The sequence below is a fragment of the Triticum aestivum genome, chromosome 1A, assembly GCF_018294505.1.
Source record: "Triticum aestivum cultivar Chinese Spring chromosome 1A, IWGSC CS RefSeq v2.1, whole genome shotgun sequence".
NCBI lineage: Eukaryota > Viridiplantae > Streptophyta > Magnoliopsida > Poales > Poaceae > Triticum > Triticum aestivum.
This window is the reverse complement of record NC_057794.1, coordinates 165,395,952-165,413,666: the sequence shown is the minus strand read 5'-3', so window position 1 is coordinate 165,413,666 and position 17,715 is coordinate 165,395,952. Positions and strand designations below refer to the sequence as shown.

Sequence of the window (17,715 nt, the reverse complement as noted above, 5' to 3'; positions counted from 1 at the left end):
TTCTTACCTACGCCAAAACCACAATGTGATATGCCAATTCCTATTTACCCTTCTTAAGGACCCTTTTCATCGAATCCGATCCGACTAAAGTGGGAGAGACAGGCACCCGCTAGCCACCTTATGCAACTAGTGCATGTCAGTCGGTGGAACCAGTCTCACGTAAGAGTATGTGTAAGGTCGGTCCGGGCCGCTTCATCCCATGATGCCGCCGAATCAAGATGAGACTAGTAACGGCAAGTAAATTGACAAAATCGACGCCCACAACTACTTTGTGTTCTACTCGTGCATAGAAACTACGCATAGACCTAGCTCACGATGCCACTGTTGGGGATCGTAGCAGAAATTTAAAATTTTCTATGCATCACCAAGATCAATCTATGGAGTAAACTAGCAACGAGGGGAAGGGGAGTGCATCTACATACCCTTGTAGATCGCTAAGCGGAAGCGTTGCAAGAACGCGGATGAAGGAGTCGTACTCGCAGCGATTCAGATCGCGGTTGATTCCGATCTAAGCGCCGAACGAACGGCGCCTCTGCGTTCAACACACGTACAGCCCGGGGACGTCTCCTCCTTCTTGATCCAGCAAGGGGAGAGGAGAAGTTGAGGGAGAACTCCAGCAGCACGACGGCGTGGTGGTGGAGCTTGTGGTATTCCTGTAGGGCTTTGCCAAGCTCTACGGAGGAGGAGGAAGAGTTGGAGGAGGGAGGGCTGCGCCAGGGAAGAGGTTCGGTTGCCCTCCCACCCCTCCACTATATATAGGGGCAAGGGGAGAAGGGGAGGTGCCCTAGGGTTTCTCCTAGGGGGCGGCGTCCAGGCAGATTGGATCTCCCTAGGGAAAATCCTAGGGAGACTTGTCCCCCAAGCCAAGCAGGTGGAGGCTTGCCTCCCAAGCCAGGTGGAGGCACCCCACCTCCCCATGTAACGTGGGAAAGGGTGTGGGGGGCGCACCACCCCTTAGTGGGCTGGTTTGCCCCTTCCCCTTTGGCCCATGAGGCCCTCCAACACTTGTCGGGGCTCCCGAAACACCTTTCGGTCATGCTGGCCATAGCCTGGTACCCCCGGAACACTTCCGGACTCCAATACCCTTCGTCCAATATATCAATCTTCACCGCCGGACCATTTCGGAACTCCTCGTGACGTCCGGGATCTCATCCGGGACTCCGAACTACCTTCGGTAACCACATACTATTTCCCATAACAACTCTAGCGTCACCGAACCTTAAGTGTGTAGACCCTACGGGTTCGGGAACCATGCAGACATGACTGAGACACCTCTCCGGCCAATAACCAATAGCGGGATCTGGATACCCATATTGTCTCCCACATGTTCCATGATGATCTCATCGGATGAACCACGATGTCAAGGATTTAGTCAATCCCGTATTCAATTCCCTTTGTCTATCGGTACGATACTTGCCCGAGATTCGATCGTCGGTATCCCTATACCTTGTTCAATCTCGTTACCGGCAAGTATCTTTACTCGTTCCGTAACACATCATCCCGTGATCAACTCCTTGGTCACATTGTGCACATTATGATGATGTCCTACCGAGGCGGCCCAGAGATACCTCTCCGTTTACACAGAGTGACAAATCCCAGTCTTGATTCGTGCCAACCCAATAGACACTTTCGGAGATACCCGTAGTGCACCTTTATAGCCACCCAGTTACGTTGTGGCGTTTGGTACAACCAAAGCATTCCTACAGTATCCGGGAGTTGCACAATCTCATGGTCTAAGGAAATGATACTTGACATTAGAAAAGCTTTAGCAAACGAACTACACGATCTTGTGCTAGGCTTAGGATTGGGTCTTGTCCATCACATCATTCTCCTAATGATGTGATCCCATTATCAACGACATCCAATGTCCATGGTCAGGTTTGTGGCGTTTGGTACAACCAAAGCATTCCTACAGTATCCGGGAGTTGCACAATCTCATGGTCTAAGGAAATGATACTTGACATTAGAAAAGCTTTAGCAAACGAACTACACGATCTTGTGCTAGGCTTAGGATTGGGTCTTGTCCATCACATCATTCTCCTAATGATGTGATCCCGTTATCAACGACATCCAATGTCCATGGTCAGGAAACCGTAACCATCTATTGATCAACGAGCTAGTCAACTAGAGGCTTACTAGGGACATGGTGTTGTCTATGTATCCACACATGTATCTGAGTTTCCTATCAATACAATTCTAGCATGGATAATAAACGATTATCATGAACAATGAAATATAATATAATAATAACTAATTTATTATTGCCTCTAGGGCATATTTCCAACAACAATATTATCGAGGATTATGGTGGAAGGGGGCACCGCACACGGCTAAGAATATGATCACGTGGATCAACTTGTGTGTCTGGGGGTGCCCCCTGCCCCCGTATATAAAGGAGCAAGGGGAGGAGGCCGGCCGGCCCCTATTGGCGCGCCAGGAGGAGTACTCCTCCTAGTAGGAGTAGGACTCCTACTAGGAAGGGAAAGGAAGTGGGGAGGGAGAAGGAAAGGGGGGCGCCGCCCCCCCTCTCCTAGTCCAATTCGGACCAGGGGGAGGAGCGCGCGCGGCCCACCCTGGCTGTTCCTCTCTCTCTCCACTAAGGCCCATATGGCCCATTACTTCTCCCGGTAGGGTTCCGGTAACCCTCCGGCTCTCCGGTTTTCTCCCAAATCACCCGGAACACTTCCGGTATCCGAATATAGCCGTCCAATATATCAATCTTCATGTCTCGACCATTTCAAGACTCCTCGTTATGTCCGTGATCACATCCGGGACTCAGAACTAACTTCGGTACATCAAAACTCATAAACTCATAATATAACTGTCATCGAAACCTTAAGCGTGCGGACCCTACGGGTTCGAGAACAATGTAGACATGACCGAGACACGTCTCCGGTCAATAACCAATAGCGGAACCTGGATGCTCATATTGGCTCCTACATATTCTACGAAGATCTTTATCGGTCAGACCGCATAACAACATATGTTGTTCCCTTTGTCATTGGTATTTTACTTGCGCAAGATTCGATCGTCGGTATCTCAATACCTAGTTCAATCTCGTTACCGGCAAGTCTCTTTACTCGTTTCGTAATACATCATCTCGCAACTAACTCATTAGTTGCAATGCTTGCAAGGCTTATGTGATGTGCATTACCGAGAGGGCCCAGAGATACCTCTCCGACAATCGTAGTGACAAATCCTAATCTCGAAATACGCCAACCCAACATGTACCTTTGGAGACACCTGTAGAGCTCCTTTATAATTACCCAGTTACGTTGTGACGTTTGGTAGCACACAAAGTGTTCCTCCGGCAAACGGGAGTTGCATAATCTCATAGTCGTAGGAACATGTATAAGTCATGAAGAAAGCAATACCAACATACTAAATGATCGGGTGCTAAGCTAATGGAATGGGTCATGTCAATCACATCATTCTCCTAATAATGTGATCCTGTTAATCAAATGACAACACATGTCTATGGTTAGGAAACTTAACCATCTTTGATTAATGAGCTAGTCAAGTAGAGGCATACTAGTGACGTTTGGTTTGTCTATGTATTCACACAAGTATTATGTTTCCGGATAATACAATTCTAGCATGAATAATAAACATTTATCATGATATAAGGAAATAAAATAATAACATTATTATTGCCTCTAGGGCATATTTCCTTCAATCCAATAGGGTGCAGTTATGATGTTCGGACACACCATCACACTATGGTGTTCCAGGTGGTATTAGTTGTGAAACAATTTCCACAATGTCTTAATTGTGTGCCAAACTCGTAACTCAAATATTCATCTCTATGATCATATCATAGACATTTTATCCTCTTGTCACAATGATCTTCACTCTGAAATTACTTAAACCTTTCAATAATTCAGACTTGTGTTTCATCAAGTAAATATACTCAGCATCTACTCAAATCATCTATGAAGTAAGAACATAACGATATCCACTGCGTGCCTCAACACTCATTGGACTGCACACATCAAAATGTATTACTTCTAACAAGTTGCTTTCTTGTTCCATCTTATTGAAAACGAGGTCTTTCAGTCATCTTGCCCATGTGGTATGATTTGCATGTCTCAAGTGATTCAAAATCAAGTGAGTCCAAACGATCCATCTGTATGGAGTTTATTCATGCATATCTACCAATAGACATGGTTCGCATGTCTCAATCTTTTCAAAACTAGTGAGTCCAAAGATCCATAAACATGGAGCTTCTTCATGCGTTTTATACCAACATGACTCAAATGGCAGTGCCACAAGTATGTGGTACTATCATTACTATCCTATATCTTTTGGCATGAACATGTGTATCACTACGATCGAGATTCAATAAACCATGCATTTTAGGTGCAAGACCATTGAAGGTATTATTCAAATAAACAGAGTAACTGTTATTCTCCTTAAATGAATAACCGTATGGCGATAAACATAATCCAATCATGTCTATGCTCAACGCAAACACCAAATAACAATTATTTCGGTTTAACACCAATCCCGATGGTAGAGGGAGCGTGCGATGTTTAATCACATCAACCTTGGAAACACTTCCAACACATATCGTCATCTCACCTTTAGCTAGTCTCTGCAGCCTTTTAGTTTGAGTTACTAACACTTAGCAACCGAACCGGTATTTATTACCCTGGTGCTACTAGGAGTACTAGTAAAGTACACAATAATATAATGTATATTCAAAATACTTTTGTCGACCTTGCCAGCCTTCTCATCTACCAAGTATCTAGGGTAGTTCTGCTTCAGTGACCGTTCCCCTCATTACACAAGCACTTAGTCTCGGGTTTGGGTTCAACCTTGGGTTTCTTCACTAGAGCAGCAACTGATTTGTCGTTTCATGAAGTATCCCTTCTTTCCCTTGCCCTTCTTGAAACTAGTGGTTTAACCATCAACAATTGATGCTCCTACTTGATTTCTACTTTTGCGGTGTCAAACATCGCGAGTTGCTCAAGGATCATCATGTCTATCCCTGATATGTTATAGTTCATCATGAAGCTCCAATAGCTTGGTGGAAGTGACTATGGAGAACCATCACTATCTCATCTGAAAGATCAACTCCCTTAGTTTGCGGGCTTAAGAAACTTGTCAGAGGTCTCATACCTCTTGACGTGGGCACTAGTCTGAAATCCCAATTTTAGTCTTTGGAACATCTCATATGTTCTGCGACGTTTCAAAAACGTCTTTGGTGCCACAATTCTAAACCGTTAGCACTACGCACTGAACTATCACGTAGTCATCAAAATGTGTATGTCAGATGTTTCCCAACATCTACAAACGACGCTCGAGGTTCAGCACACTGAGCGGTGCATTAAGGACATAATCCTTTTGTGCAACAATGAGGACAATCCTCAGTTTACGGACCCAGTCCACATAATTGCTACTGTCAACTCTCAACTAAATTTTCTCTAGGAACATATCTAAAACAGTAGAACCAAAGCGTGAGCTACGACATAATTTGCAAAGACCTTTTGACTATGTTTATGATAATTAAGTTCATCTAATCAAATTATTTAGTGAACTCCCACTTAGATAGACATCCCTCTAGTCATCTAAGTGATACATGATCCGAGTCAACTAGGCCGTGTTCGATCATCACGTGAGACGGACTAGTCATCATCGGTGAACATCTTCATGTTGATCGTATCTTCTATACGGCTCATGTTCGACCTTTCGATATTCCATGTTCCAAGGCCATGTCTGTACATGCTAGGCTCGTCAAGTCAGCCTAAGTGTATTGCATGTGTAAATCTGGCTTACACCCGTTGTATGCGAACGTTAGAACCTATCACACCCGATCATCACGTGGTGCTTCGGAACAACGGACCTTAGCAATAGTGCACAGTTAGGGGGAACACTTTCTTGAAATTATTGTGAGGGATCATCTTATTTATGCTACCATCGTTCTAAGCAAATAAGATGTAAAACATGATAAACATCACATGCAATCAAATAGTGACATGATATGGCCAATATCATTTTGCTCCTTTTGATCTACATCTTCGGGGCGCCATGATCATCATTGTCACCGGCATGACACCATGACCTCCATCATCATGATCTCCATCATCGTGTCTTCATGAAGTTGTCTCGCCAACTATTACTACTACTACTATGGCTAACGGTTAGCGATAAAGTAAAGTAATTACGTGACGTTTATGTTGACATGCAGGTCATAAATAAATTAAGACAACTCCTATGGCTCCTGACGGTTGTCATACTCATCGACATGCAAGTCGTGATTCCTATTACAAGAACATGATCAATCTCATACATCATTCATCACATCCTTTTGGCCATATCACATCACACGGCATATGCTGCAAGAACAAGTTAGATGTCCTCTAATTGTTGTTGCAAGTTTTTTACGTGGCTGCTATAGGTTTCTAGCAAGAACGTTTCTTACCTATGCCAAAACCACAACGTGATATGCCAATTTCTATTTACCCTTCATAAGGACCCTTTTCATCGAATCCGATCCGACTAAAGTGGGAGAGACAGACACCCGCTAGCCACCTTATGCAACTAGTGCATGTCAGTTGGTGGAACTAGTCTCACATAAGCGTACGTGTAAGGTCGGTCTGGGCCGCTTCATCCCATGATGTCGCCGAATTGAGATAAGACTAGTAATGACAAGTAAATTGACAAAATCGACGCCCACAACAACTTGTGTTCTACTCGTGCATAGAAACTACGCATAGACCTAGCTCATGATGCCACTGTAGGGGATCGTAGCAGAAATTTAAAATTTTCTACGCATCACCAAGATCAATCTATGGAGTCATCTTGCAACGAGAGAGGGAGGAGTGCATCTACATACCCTTGTCGATCGCGAGCAGAAGCGTTCAAGAGAACGGGGTTGATGGAGTCGTACTCGTCGTTATCCAAATCACCGATGATCCTAGCGCCGAACGGACGGCACCTCCGCGTTCAACACACGTACGGAGCAGAGAAGTCTCCTCCTTCTTGATCCAGCAAGGGGAAGGAGAAGTTGATGGAGATCCAGCAGCACGGCGGCGTGGTGGTGGAAGTAGCTGGATTCCAGCAGGGCTTCGCCAAGCGCTACTGGAGGAGGAAGAGGTGTCAGGGAGGGAGAGGGAGGCGCCAGGGCTTAGGGTGCGGCTGCCCTCCCTCCCCTCCACTATATATATAGGGGCTAGGGGGCGCATGCCCCCTTGGAGATCCCATCTAGAGGGGGGCTGCCCCCGGGGCGGCGGCCCCTCGGGGGGCAACGGCCCCCTTAGGGTTTCCAACCAGGGGGCGCATGCCCCCCTCGGGGGCCAACGGCCCCCTAGGGTTTCCAACCCTAGGCACCTTGGGCCCTTGGGTGGGGCGCACCAGCCCACCAGGGGCTGGTTCCCACGCCACTTCAGCCCATGGGGCCCTTCGGGATAGGTGGCCCCACCCGGTGGAACCCCGGGACCCTTCCGATGGTCCCGGTACAATACCGGTGATCCCCGAAACTCTCTCGATGGCCGAAACTGGACTTCCTATATATAAATCTTTACCTCCGGACCATTCCGGAACTCCTCATGACGTCCGGGATCTCATCCGGGACTCCGAACAACTTTCGGTTAACCGCATACTAATATCTCTACAACTCTAGCGTCACCGAACCTTAAGTGTGTAGACCCTACGGGTTCGGGAGACATGTAGACATGACCGAGACAACTCTCCGTTCAATAACCAACAGCGGGATCTGGATACCCATGTTGGCTCCCACATGCTCCATGATAATCTCATCGTATGAACCACGATGTCGAGGATTCAATCAACCCCGTATACAATTCCCTTTGTCAATCGGTACGTTACTTGCCCGAGATTCGATCGTCGGTATCCCAATACCTCGTTCAATCTCGTTACCGACAAGTCACTTTACTTGTTCCGTAACACATCATCCCATGACCAACCCTTAGTCACATTGAGTCATTACGATGATGTCTTACCGAGTGGGCCCAGAGATACCTCTCCGCCATACGGAGTGACAAATCCCAGTCTTGATTCGTGCCAACCCAACAGACACTTTCGGAGATACCCGTAGTGCACCTTTATAGGCACCCAGTTATGTTGTGACGTTTGGCACACCCAAAGTATTCCTACAGTATCTGGGAGTTGCACAATTTCATGGTCTAAGGAAAAGATACTTGACATTAGAAAAGCTTTAGCAAACGAACTACACGATCTTATGCTACGCTTAGGATTGGGTCTTGTCCATCACATCATTCTCCTAATGATGTGATCCCGTTATCAATGACATCCAATGTCCATGGTCAGGAAACCATGACCATCTATTGATCAACGAGATAGTCAACTAGCGGCTTACTAGGGACATGTTGTGGTCTATGTATTCACACATGTATTACGGTTTCCAGTTAATACAATTATAGCATGAACAATAGACAATTATCATGAACAAGGAAATACAATAATAACCATTTTATTATTGTCTCTAGGGCATATTTCCAACAGCCCTCCCACCCCCACTATTTATAGGGGAAGGGGAGAGGGGGCTGGCCCCCCAGATCCCATCTACAAGGGGGGAGCCAAGGGGGGGACTTGCCCCCCAAGTCAGGTGGGAGGCGCCCCCACCCCCTAGGGTTTCTAACCCTAGGCGCCTATGGCCCCTTGGGGGCCGCACCAGCCCACCAGGGGCTGGTTCCCTCCCTTGTTCAGCCCACTTGGCCCACCGGGGCAGGTGGCCCCACCCGGTGGACCCCCGGACACCTTCCGGTGGTCCCGGTACAATACCGATAACCCCCAAAATCATTCCGGCGACTGAAACAAGACTTCCCATATATAATTCTTCACCTCTGGACTATTCCGGAACTCCTCGTGACGTCCGGGATCTCATCCGGGACTCCAAACAACATTTGGTAACCACATACTATTTCCCATAACAACTCTAGCGTCACCGAACCTTAAGTGTGTAGACCCTACGGGTTCGGGAACCATGTAGACATGACCGAGATATCTCTCCGGCCAATAACCAACAGCGGGATCTGGATACCCATGTTGGCACCCACATGTTCCACGATGATCTCATCAGATGAACCACGATGTCGAGGATTCAATCAATCCCGTATACAATTCCCTTTGTCTATCGACATGTTACTTGCCCGAGATTCGATCGTCGGTATCTCTATACCTCGTTCAATCTCGTTACCGGCAAGTCTCTTTACTCGTTCCATAACGCATGATCCTATGGCTAACTCCTTAGTCACATTGAGCTCGTTATGATGATGCATTACCGAATGGGCCCAGAGATACCTCTTCGTCACACGGAGTGACAAATCCCAGTCTCGATTCGTGCCAACCCAACAGATACTTTCGGAGATACCTGTAGTGCACCTTTATAGCCACCCAGTTACGTTGTGACGTTTGGTAAACCCAAAGCATTCCTACGGTATCTGGGTGTTGCACAATCTCATGGTCTAAGGAAACGATACTTAACATTAGAAAAGCTTTAGCAAACGAACTACACGATCTTGTGCTACGCTTAGGATTGGGTATTGTCCATCACATCATTCTCCTAATGATGTGATCCCATTATCAATGACATCCAATGTCCATGGTCAGGAAACCATGACCATCTATTGATCAACGAGCTAGTCAACTAGAGGCTTACTAGGGACATATTACGATCTATGTGTTCACACATGTATTACGGTTTTCGGTTAATACAATTATAGCATGAACAATAGACAATTATCATGAACACGGAAATATAATAATAACCACTTTATTATTGCCTCTAGGGCATATTTCCAACAGGGATGAACTTCTAGTGTTCCTAGTGGTGAGGTAAAATTGGGCGATTTTGTGGATGAAAAAGGTGGAGATGGTGGTGAAAAGCTAGATCCACTCGTAGCAAAGCAAATCCATGGATCAAATCCAACAAAACTTCATCACACCAAAAAATCTTAGAAAAATTTGGGGCTATTTTTGGTGGGGAATTTTCGAATTTGGGGAAGAACACAACAAAACAAGGATATAAATCAAGGGTATGGGCTCCAAATTCGTGATCAACCAAGGTTCATGATACCAAGATTATGTAGGGTAGAATACTAGATGCCCGATCTTTCACGATTGGAGCGGATCCCGCAATGAACACAAAGAATACGAGGATAAAACACGAGGGAAAACACGAGAGGAAACACTCAAACCAACAAGATTCGATTACACATGTGCTAGATCCTCGAAACACAAAGAGATACACGATCCATGATCAACAAGGGACGATACAAGTAGCAAGTTCTTCTCCGCGAGGAGGTCTTGAGGGTCTTCCCATTAGGGGTCTTGAATCCAAGATGGATCTTCTCCGTAGAGGCCACGGTCTCTCTCGGTGGAGTATATCCAGATGGATGAGCAAGGCTCTATCTCACAAATGAGCTATCACAATGCTGTCTCTAGAAAGAGGAAGGATGAGTATATATAGTCTAAGGAGGCGAAAGGGTACATGAGCCTCGGCCCAACATGTTGTGCATAGACACACGTCGGTCGTCCGGACGCTGTCGGACATCTAGTGGCTCATGAGGGTCTGGACGTCCGGAAGCAGTCAGATGTCCGACATTTCGGCTTGGGTCAGGTGGCGTCGGATTTCCGGAGGCGGTCGGTTGTCCGGTCGTCGGTCGTCCGGGGGCTTCAGACTTCCGATAATTTCCCTTCTGTTGGGTGACACCGGATGTCCGGAAGGGCTCGGTCGTCCGGTCGCTGGGGTGTGTCGGACGTACGGCCCGCGTCGGTCGTTCGGCCGCTGTAGCGTACGCAGACTGGGACTTGTCTGGCTGGCTGGCGCTTCCATGCGTCGGACATCCGGTTCAGACCGGTCGTCCAGTGGCTGTAGACTTCTGGCAGCTCTTCTTCTTCTTCTTGTTCCTTGTACTTGGTGTCCTCGCCGTCTTGTCTGTCAGGTGCCGCTGATCCGTGGCCTTCCTCTAAGCACCTGATCACATATAGGGTTTCCGCTTGAGGTAGTAGCCATGTCTCACATGTAGGAAGTGGTAGTTTAGAGAGCAGCGAGTTCACTTTATCTTCGATAGCCTTTGCTCGAGCCCTTGTCATTGGTCCAAGTGACGTCGTGGGAGGTGTAGGTAAATCCATGGGATGAACTTGAGATGCTCCGCATCAATGCCCTTTTGTTTTGCATGGTGATAAGTATGCCTCTCTCACTGAATGACATACATGTCCTAGTGCTGCCTACATCCCCGATTCAACCAGAAGCTTCATTTTCTGCGGGCTTAGTAACTCTAGAGATGTAACGCCGTATCATTTTTTTTCAATAAAGTGCGCTCAAGGGCATAAAAAAACGCTCCTACCGGTCCCAGAAAAAAAAAGTCTTACCGGAGAATCTCACGACTCAGCCAAAAATTGAGTCTCCTTTCTGAACGACCCAAAAGCTTTGGTTACACGATTACTACCGGTTAACATTTCTAAGGCAACCCCACGAGACTTCGTTCCATCCCTGCGAGATCTGCCGTGCTTCTCCCCTTGCTCCCCGTACCGACTCCCGGTTCTTTTCTCCGGTTCCTCGGCGATGGTCGTCTGCAAATGCCGCAAGGTTACTTGATCATTTCTCCACCTATTCGGCGATGCCCGTGCGGTGTCCTGCGTGTTCTGTCTGTTGCGCGTCGACATGTGAGGGGGGATTTTGGATCTGGGCAGGGGAAGTACGCGGTGGCGGATTTGGCGTTCGCGTGGTCTGGATCTGAGAGGGCACTGCGAGCGCGGATTCGAAATTTTAGTTTGGGGTTCTTGGATTTACTGCTGGCGTGTTGAGATTTGTCAGTGCTGCCTGAATTTTGTGTTGACAGGGCGTGTGTGCTTGCTTTGGATTTTCAGGCGACGAGGGTTTATTGCTTCGTCCACCAGGTTCCGGTCTGCGGCGAGTGCATCTGCTTCCCAGAACATCAATTATGCGTGGTGAGCTTTCTGACTTGATCCCCTCATCCCAATTAGCTCAGAAAAAGGCATAGCGGTTAATATGTGCTTGCTCAATGTGCTCCATCCTGTTTAGTATCTATAGTGTATCACAAGTGTGTCTCTCATGTTAGCTGTTGTATATTGGCATTAAGCTTGCTGGACATGAGTGCCCTTTCAAATATATGGTCTTGCATATGCTTTGAAATGTGCTAGTAATATAGGTTTGTAATGTGAAATATACTTGTTTACAGTGTGATAGAAGATTGGATCACATGTGAGGACTGTTTAACAAATAGCTGCTGAGACAACATTTTTATGCCTGGTGCTGCTGCTAGAGTATCATATTTTTTACAATGCATTGTCTCTTAGTGCGCTCTCTTAGGAGATGGTAGATTTTTAGAGACAACTACCCCAATGTATTGTATCTTACATATGCTTAATATTGGAGTAGCCCCCACTTTTATTAAGATACTTGACTTTTATTGGATGATACTACAAGAATGATATATGTGTTGGTCTGTTGGATTCCGTGTAGAGATGGTTTCTTAGATATGTGATGGTTCCATCATCTCATCATTAATTATGAATTACATAGACAAAAATCTGATGTGTCATGCTAAGAGAGCCTACGTAGGGCATTGGGAGAGACCTGACTATAAGTTAGATCCATCTTTTTTTTCCTCTCTAGTTTGGTCCTATAACAGATTCACAGCCCTACAGTTTCCACCTCCACTTTCTTACTGAAACATTTGGAATTCATTATTGTTCCTTAGTCCTATTGCTGCACCTATGCTGTAAAATTTTGTGACACCATATATGTGCATGCTATGATCATATCATTTTCCTATTCTGTTTATTTTGCGTGAAGAGAAATTTAATAATCACATGTAAGTATATAACATTGCTATTGGCTTCATATCAGCTACTTTCATAACCAAACGTAAAAAAAATGCTTTATATTCTTACAATTCTGTTAAAGTAATCGTGTAACATTAATTTTACAAACTAATATCCTCCTTTTTACTTTCTGTAGGTAAAAAACTATGCTGAATGGGTTGTTAATTCTGATTATGACTGGCCACAACACTGCTCTTTGTGTAATTTGGTTCTAGAAGCTGCAAGCGAAGAAACTACACGATTGGGTTGCCTCCGTATGTATTGCTTCAAGTAGAATATTTGAATCCATTCGTCTCTTGGAGCCACCTTCACTAAATATAACACGATATATTTTGTCTTCTTGACATCTTTTAGATGTGATGCACACAAAATGCTTGATATCACATGTCCAAAGTTTTCCGGCACAAACAGCACCAGCAGGATTTGTCTGCCCCTCATGTTCAATTCCTGTAAGCTAATCTCTGGCTTGATATGCTATTACTTTGAGGCTCCAACAGTTCTTTTAACCTTAACATGTGACATAGTTATTTCCTGACAGATATGGCCTCCTTCGAGTATTAAAGATACAGGCTCCCGCCTCCATGCTAAACTGAAGGAAGCAGTAGTCCAGGTTAGTCCTTCAAATCAGTTCCTTCTTGCAAGATCAAAACCACTAATTTTCCTTAAATGTTTTCCCTTTGTTTTTATTTGTGCGAATAAATTCTTCTTTGGTGCACTATTACACATTTACCTATGAACCACGACTCTTGCAGCTAAGTATATTTACTGCACTGTTTGACAAAGCTTGCACTTTGTAACATGTCGCAGACTGGTCTGGAGAAGAATGTATTTGGGAATCATTTTGTGACAATGCCTAAAGCTGATGCCCGCACACCCCCTGCATTTGCTTCAGACCCCCTTAAGCGTCTATCATATTCTGGTGAATCTACTGATGCAAACATGCTTAACTCTTCGAAAGATGCAACTTTATCATCAGCGGTACTCTCCCAGGGGGATACATATCCTGCTGGGATGTACTCTTCTGGGACTCTTAGTCATGTGGAACCAGAAATAGTTGAAATAGATGGTCCTAGTACCATAGCAACAAAGTTCCCAGAGCAGGAGCCCAATTTCATCAGAAGTCCAAGCCCGCACGGGGTAAGTCATGACATATCCTCGTGTATATAGTTAGTGTCTGTTTGTTTTCTGTTCACCTTAAGCAGAGTTAGTGATCCTATTCCTTCATTATGTAGCCTAGTGCCACGACAAGAAAAGGTGCTAACTATGTTGAGAGACAAAATTCAGAGATGTCTTATTATGCTGATGATGAAGATGCAAACCGCAAAAAGTACACTAAAAGGGGTAAGAATGCCATTATCAAAAATCTATTTTCTACTTCCGTCTTTATGTCAGGTCCTTCTTTTCTTGAGTTATACCGAGCTTTTGTCATAAGATTATTTGATTTTTTTTTCAATATTTGAGGTGACATTTCTGTCTCAAATTAGTTGCCAAACACTAGTCATGTTTCCAATCACCCACAAAATAATTACTATCTTATTGTATCTCAGTTTGATGTGTTAACCTCGTCTTCTACCACCCTTCTCTTACAATACACCTCTATTCCCAGGGCTGTGATACATCTAACATGAAATGTACATGTATATATATGCTGGAAATGCGTAAGACTATTTAGATTGGTTCATATATAACTAGTCAATTCTAGGTGGAACATTTATTTCAAAAGATGGTTGTGCTTGTTTCTTATGAAGCTTCAGTTTACAGGTACATACCGTCACAAATTTTTAAGGATGCTGCTACCTTTTTGGTCTAGTGCACTGCCAACATTACCAGTTACAGCACCCCCTAAAAAGGAAAATGATGCTCCAGAAGGCCGGTCACGACATCAGAGGACATCCCGAATCGATCCCACAAAGATCTTACTTGCAATGGCAATCATGTAAGGTTTCTGCCATGCAATTGTTCTAGCCTCTGACTAATATTCTCCTGGAATGGATCTTAATTTCGTTAAGTAATGTTTAAAACAGATATTACGTGGCTGAAGTTTTATTACTGTTTTGTTGAATATGTAATATATTCAGAAGTAAATGATTATTTTGTGGTTTGAATATATAAGATGGCCAGCACTGTTAGTTTTCCCCTTTGATTCATCTGGATCTCTGTTTGAGTGGCCTCCTACCCATATTTCTAGCAGATTTGAGGGAAACAACCAGAAATTGGTACTCGCAGTGTTATGTTTTTAATTTGAGTTCTGTACAATCAGCAAGGTTGCTAGCTGTGCAATTTGTTTTTTCTTTTTCTTTAGAGATGTCGCACCATTTATTGTCAGAGTGTTCATCTAGTATGATATCCATTTCTATATTCTTGATTTTATGTGTATAAATAAATAGATATGTCTGTTCCTTCATTCTGTTAGCTTGATTTGTGACATAGCAAGCAGTTCTGTATGTCTTAGATGTGAGTCCTGTAAAGCTATAGTCTGTCTAATGAAAAACTTTAAGATGTGTTTCATTTACTTATTTTAATTTTGCCTTTTAGTTTGTGTTGGATTCTAAGATTTTATTATTCTTGATTTAATTAACCTGCATTAATGTGCTGTTAATGCAGGGCATGTATAGCAACGATGGGAATTCTCTACTACCGATTGTCACAGCGCAGTCTTTCTGAAAACTTTGCCGATGATGAGGCTCAGTAGTACAGTTGAAACTTCCAACTTGCAGTTTGTTTCTGGTACTGCCTTGCTGCCGATTCAAGGGTTTTTACCCTGCCTGTATTATTTTCCATTTCCCCCCTTTTTGGGCCTTTCAGGGTGGTTGTGGATGGGAAGGTGGAGGTAGTGATTATAGTTACATAAGAGTTATAGCAGACTGGTTTTATATGCTGATTCATCTGTTATCTTATACCAGACGGGAAATTGTTGAAGTTGTCTACTATTTTCTTATTCCTGTTGTCGCGCCTTCTGAATTGCTACAGGTGTTACTTTGATCGAGCCATTCTAAAACATCGCTGTGTTATTTCTCCATTATTTTTCACTTGTCATGACGATGCTGGGAAATTATAGGCGTCTTATGCACAACATGGCAGGATATCATGATATTCTTTTAGTTTGCAAACGCGGATGCTGATTAATTTCAGCAGGAATAAAAGTGCAACAATGTCAAAAATGCAATGTTGCCCGTAGCTACTTCCATAATTGCAATACATGTTGCATAGTAATTCATATATAGTTCACGGGTGTTATTTCTCCTCGCCATGATCTGATTTCACTCATCGTTTGCATTTTCTTGTCGGTAGCTTACCAACCTGACCACTTGGTCTAATTTCACTCATTGAAACTATTTTTTTTAGAAATGGCAGTTCATCGAACTAAATTGATATATGCCCTCTTGCTACTTTTGCACATTCATCCCTTATAGTTACATGTATCTGTTGGTGCTTGGCAAGAAGTCGTCTTTGTTAGCGACCTGCGTCCTCAGAGTGGGCCGGGCTGGATGGAAGGACCCACCAGATGGGCTTGGGATGCTAACATGGAGAAGGGAACAACACACTACTAATAGGATTTTCTAAAAAAATGTACTAATAGGATGCGCACTCCTATTCGGCGCGTTAAGCGCCCGAACAGCTCCCTGGCGCCTGATGGAGACCTCTAGTGGGCCGGCCCAGAAAACCTTTGCTCTCAGCAAACCAGTCGATCGCTTCTTTCCGTTAGAAACTAAATAAAAGAGATGTGCGTGAGGTGGGACTCGAACTACGGAAGGGGATGAATGAACCACTACGCTATCCAACGACCTGAGTAGAAATGTTCGCTTGCCTTCTTTTATTATTTCAACCATTTGTTTTCTTATTTTTCTCTCTTTTTCCGTAACGATTTATTTCGCCTTTTTATTTCCTTTTTTGCTGGATACGTGCACTTTTCAAAAAAAAAATAAGGAAACTTTTTTAAGAAAAAGGGATGAAAGTTCTTTGGGTTTTTTAAGTTCATCAAAATTGAAGAAAGTTCATCGAATCTTAAAAAAAGTTCATCAATTATAAGAAAAGTTCATCAAATTTGAGAAAAGTTCGTCATAATTAGAAAAAGTTCACCGAATCTGAAAAAAAGTTCATCGCTTTTCAAAACAACTCAGTGGATTTGAAAAAAATCTTTGATTTTTTAAAAAACATTCATCGAATTTCGAAAAGGTTCATCAAATTTGAAATACTTTCATCGAAATTGAAAAAAAATTCATCTCATTTGAAAAATTTCATCGAATTTGGAAAAAGTTCATCGAATTTGAAAAAAGTTCACCATGTTTGAAAAAAAGTTCGTTAATTTTGAAAAAAGTTCATCGCATTTGAAAAAGTTCATTGAGTTTGAAAAAAGTTTATCGAATTTGAAAAAAAGTTCACCGTGTTTGAAAAAAGTTCATCAATTTTGAAAAAAAACACCGACTTGAAACGAGTTCACGAATTAAAGAAAAAGGAAAAAGAAACAGGAAAACAAACAAAGAAAAAGGGAAAAATAAAACGTACAAAGGACAAAAGGCATTTTCTGTACATAGAAATAAAGAACGGAAGGAAATATGCATGACCGAGCAAGTTGCCTAGTGGTTAGTGCAGTATCCATGGAGCGATGCGATTGCGTGTTCGAATCCCGCTCCACCCACCTGCACCTTTTTTTTATCCTTTGGAAAGGAGAGATGGGCCGGCCCGTTTGTCGCGAGTGAAGGGAGGGGGGTATGCGCCCGTTTGTGAAAAGACCTATATCGGGCGTTAAAGGCGCCGAATAGGATCTGGCTAATAGGATTGGCTCCCCTCAAAAAGAAAAAAAAACTAATAGAATTGTCTCGAAGAAAAACTACGAATAGAAGGAATTAGAACGGAACGACAAAGGAGAGATGGGCCGGC

General features: G+C 44.0%; 1 protein-coding gene across 2 annotated transcripts; it reads left to right on the top strand.

The window, feature by feature from the left end:
• The first annotated feature begins 11,341 nt into the window (after positions 1-11,341).
• On the top strand, positions 11,342-15,856 carry LOC123042197 (zinc finger protein-like 1 homolog). Of its 2 annotated transcripts, none has more exons than XR_006418729.1 (9): positions 11,342-11,575; positions 11,857-11,937; positions 12,971-13,088; positions 13,189-13,283; positions 13,373-13,444; positions 13,642-13,971; positions 14,067-14,175; positions 14,589-14,770; positions 15,439-15,856. XR_006418729.1 is itself a non-coding variant. In XM_044464704.1 (9 exons), the coding sequence occupies exons 1-9, from the start codon at positions 11,552-11,554 to the stop codon at positions 15,524-15,526; spliced, it is 1,092 nt and encodes a 363-aa protein (XP_044320639.1). In that variant the 5' UTR covers positions 11,342-11,551; the 3' UTR covers positions 15,527-15,856. The 2 variants fall into 2 exon arrangements, 1 of the variants encoding a protein (XP_044320639.1); XM_044464704.1 differs by having other exon boundaries at positions 14,596-14,770.
• Positions 15,857-17,715: the final 1,859 nt, after the last annotated feature.

Bases quoted from the DNA above. Each gene is read 5' to 3' on its own strand.
- LOC123042197 (XM_044464704.1), top strand. From the start codon at position 11,552: ATGGTCGTCTGCAAATGCCGCAAG. The intron at 11,938-12,970 runs GTGAGCTTTCTG...TACTTTCTGTAG, and splicing joins CAGAACATCAATTATGCGTG to GTAAAAAACTATGCTGAATG. The intron at 14,771-15,438 runs GTAAGGTTTCTG...CTGTTAATGCAG, and splicing joins TTACTTGCAATGGCAATCAT to GGCATGTATAGCAACGATGG.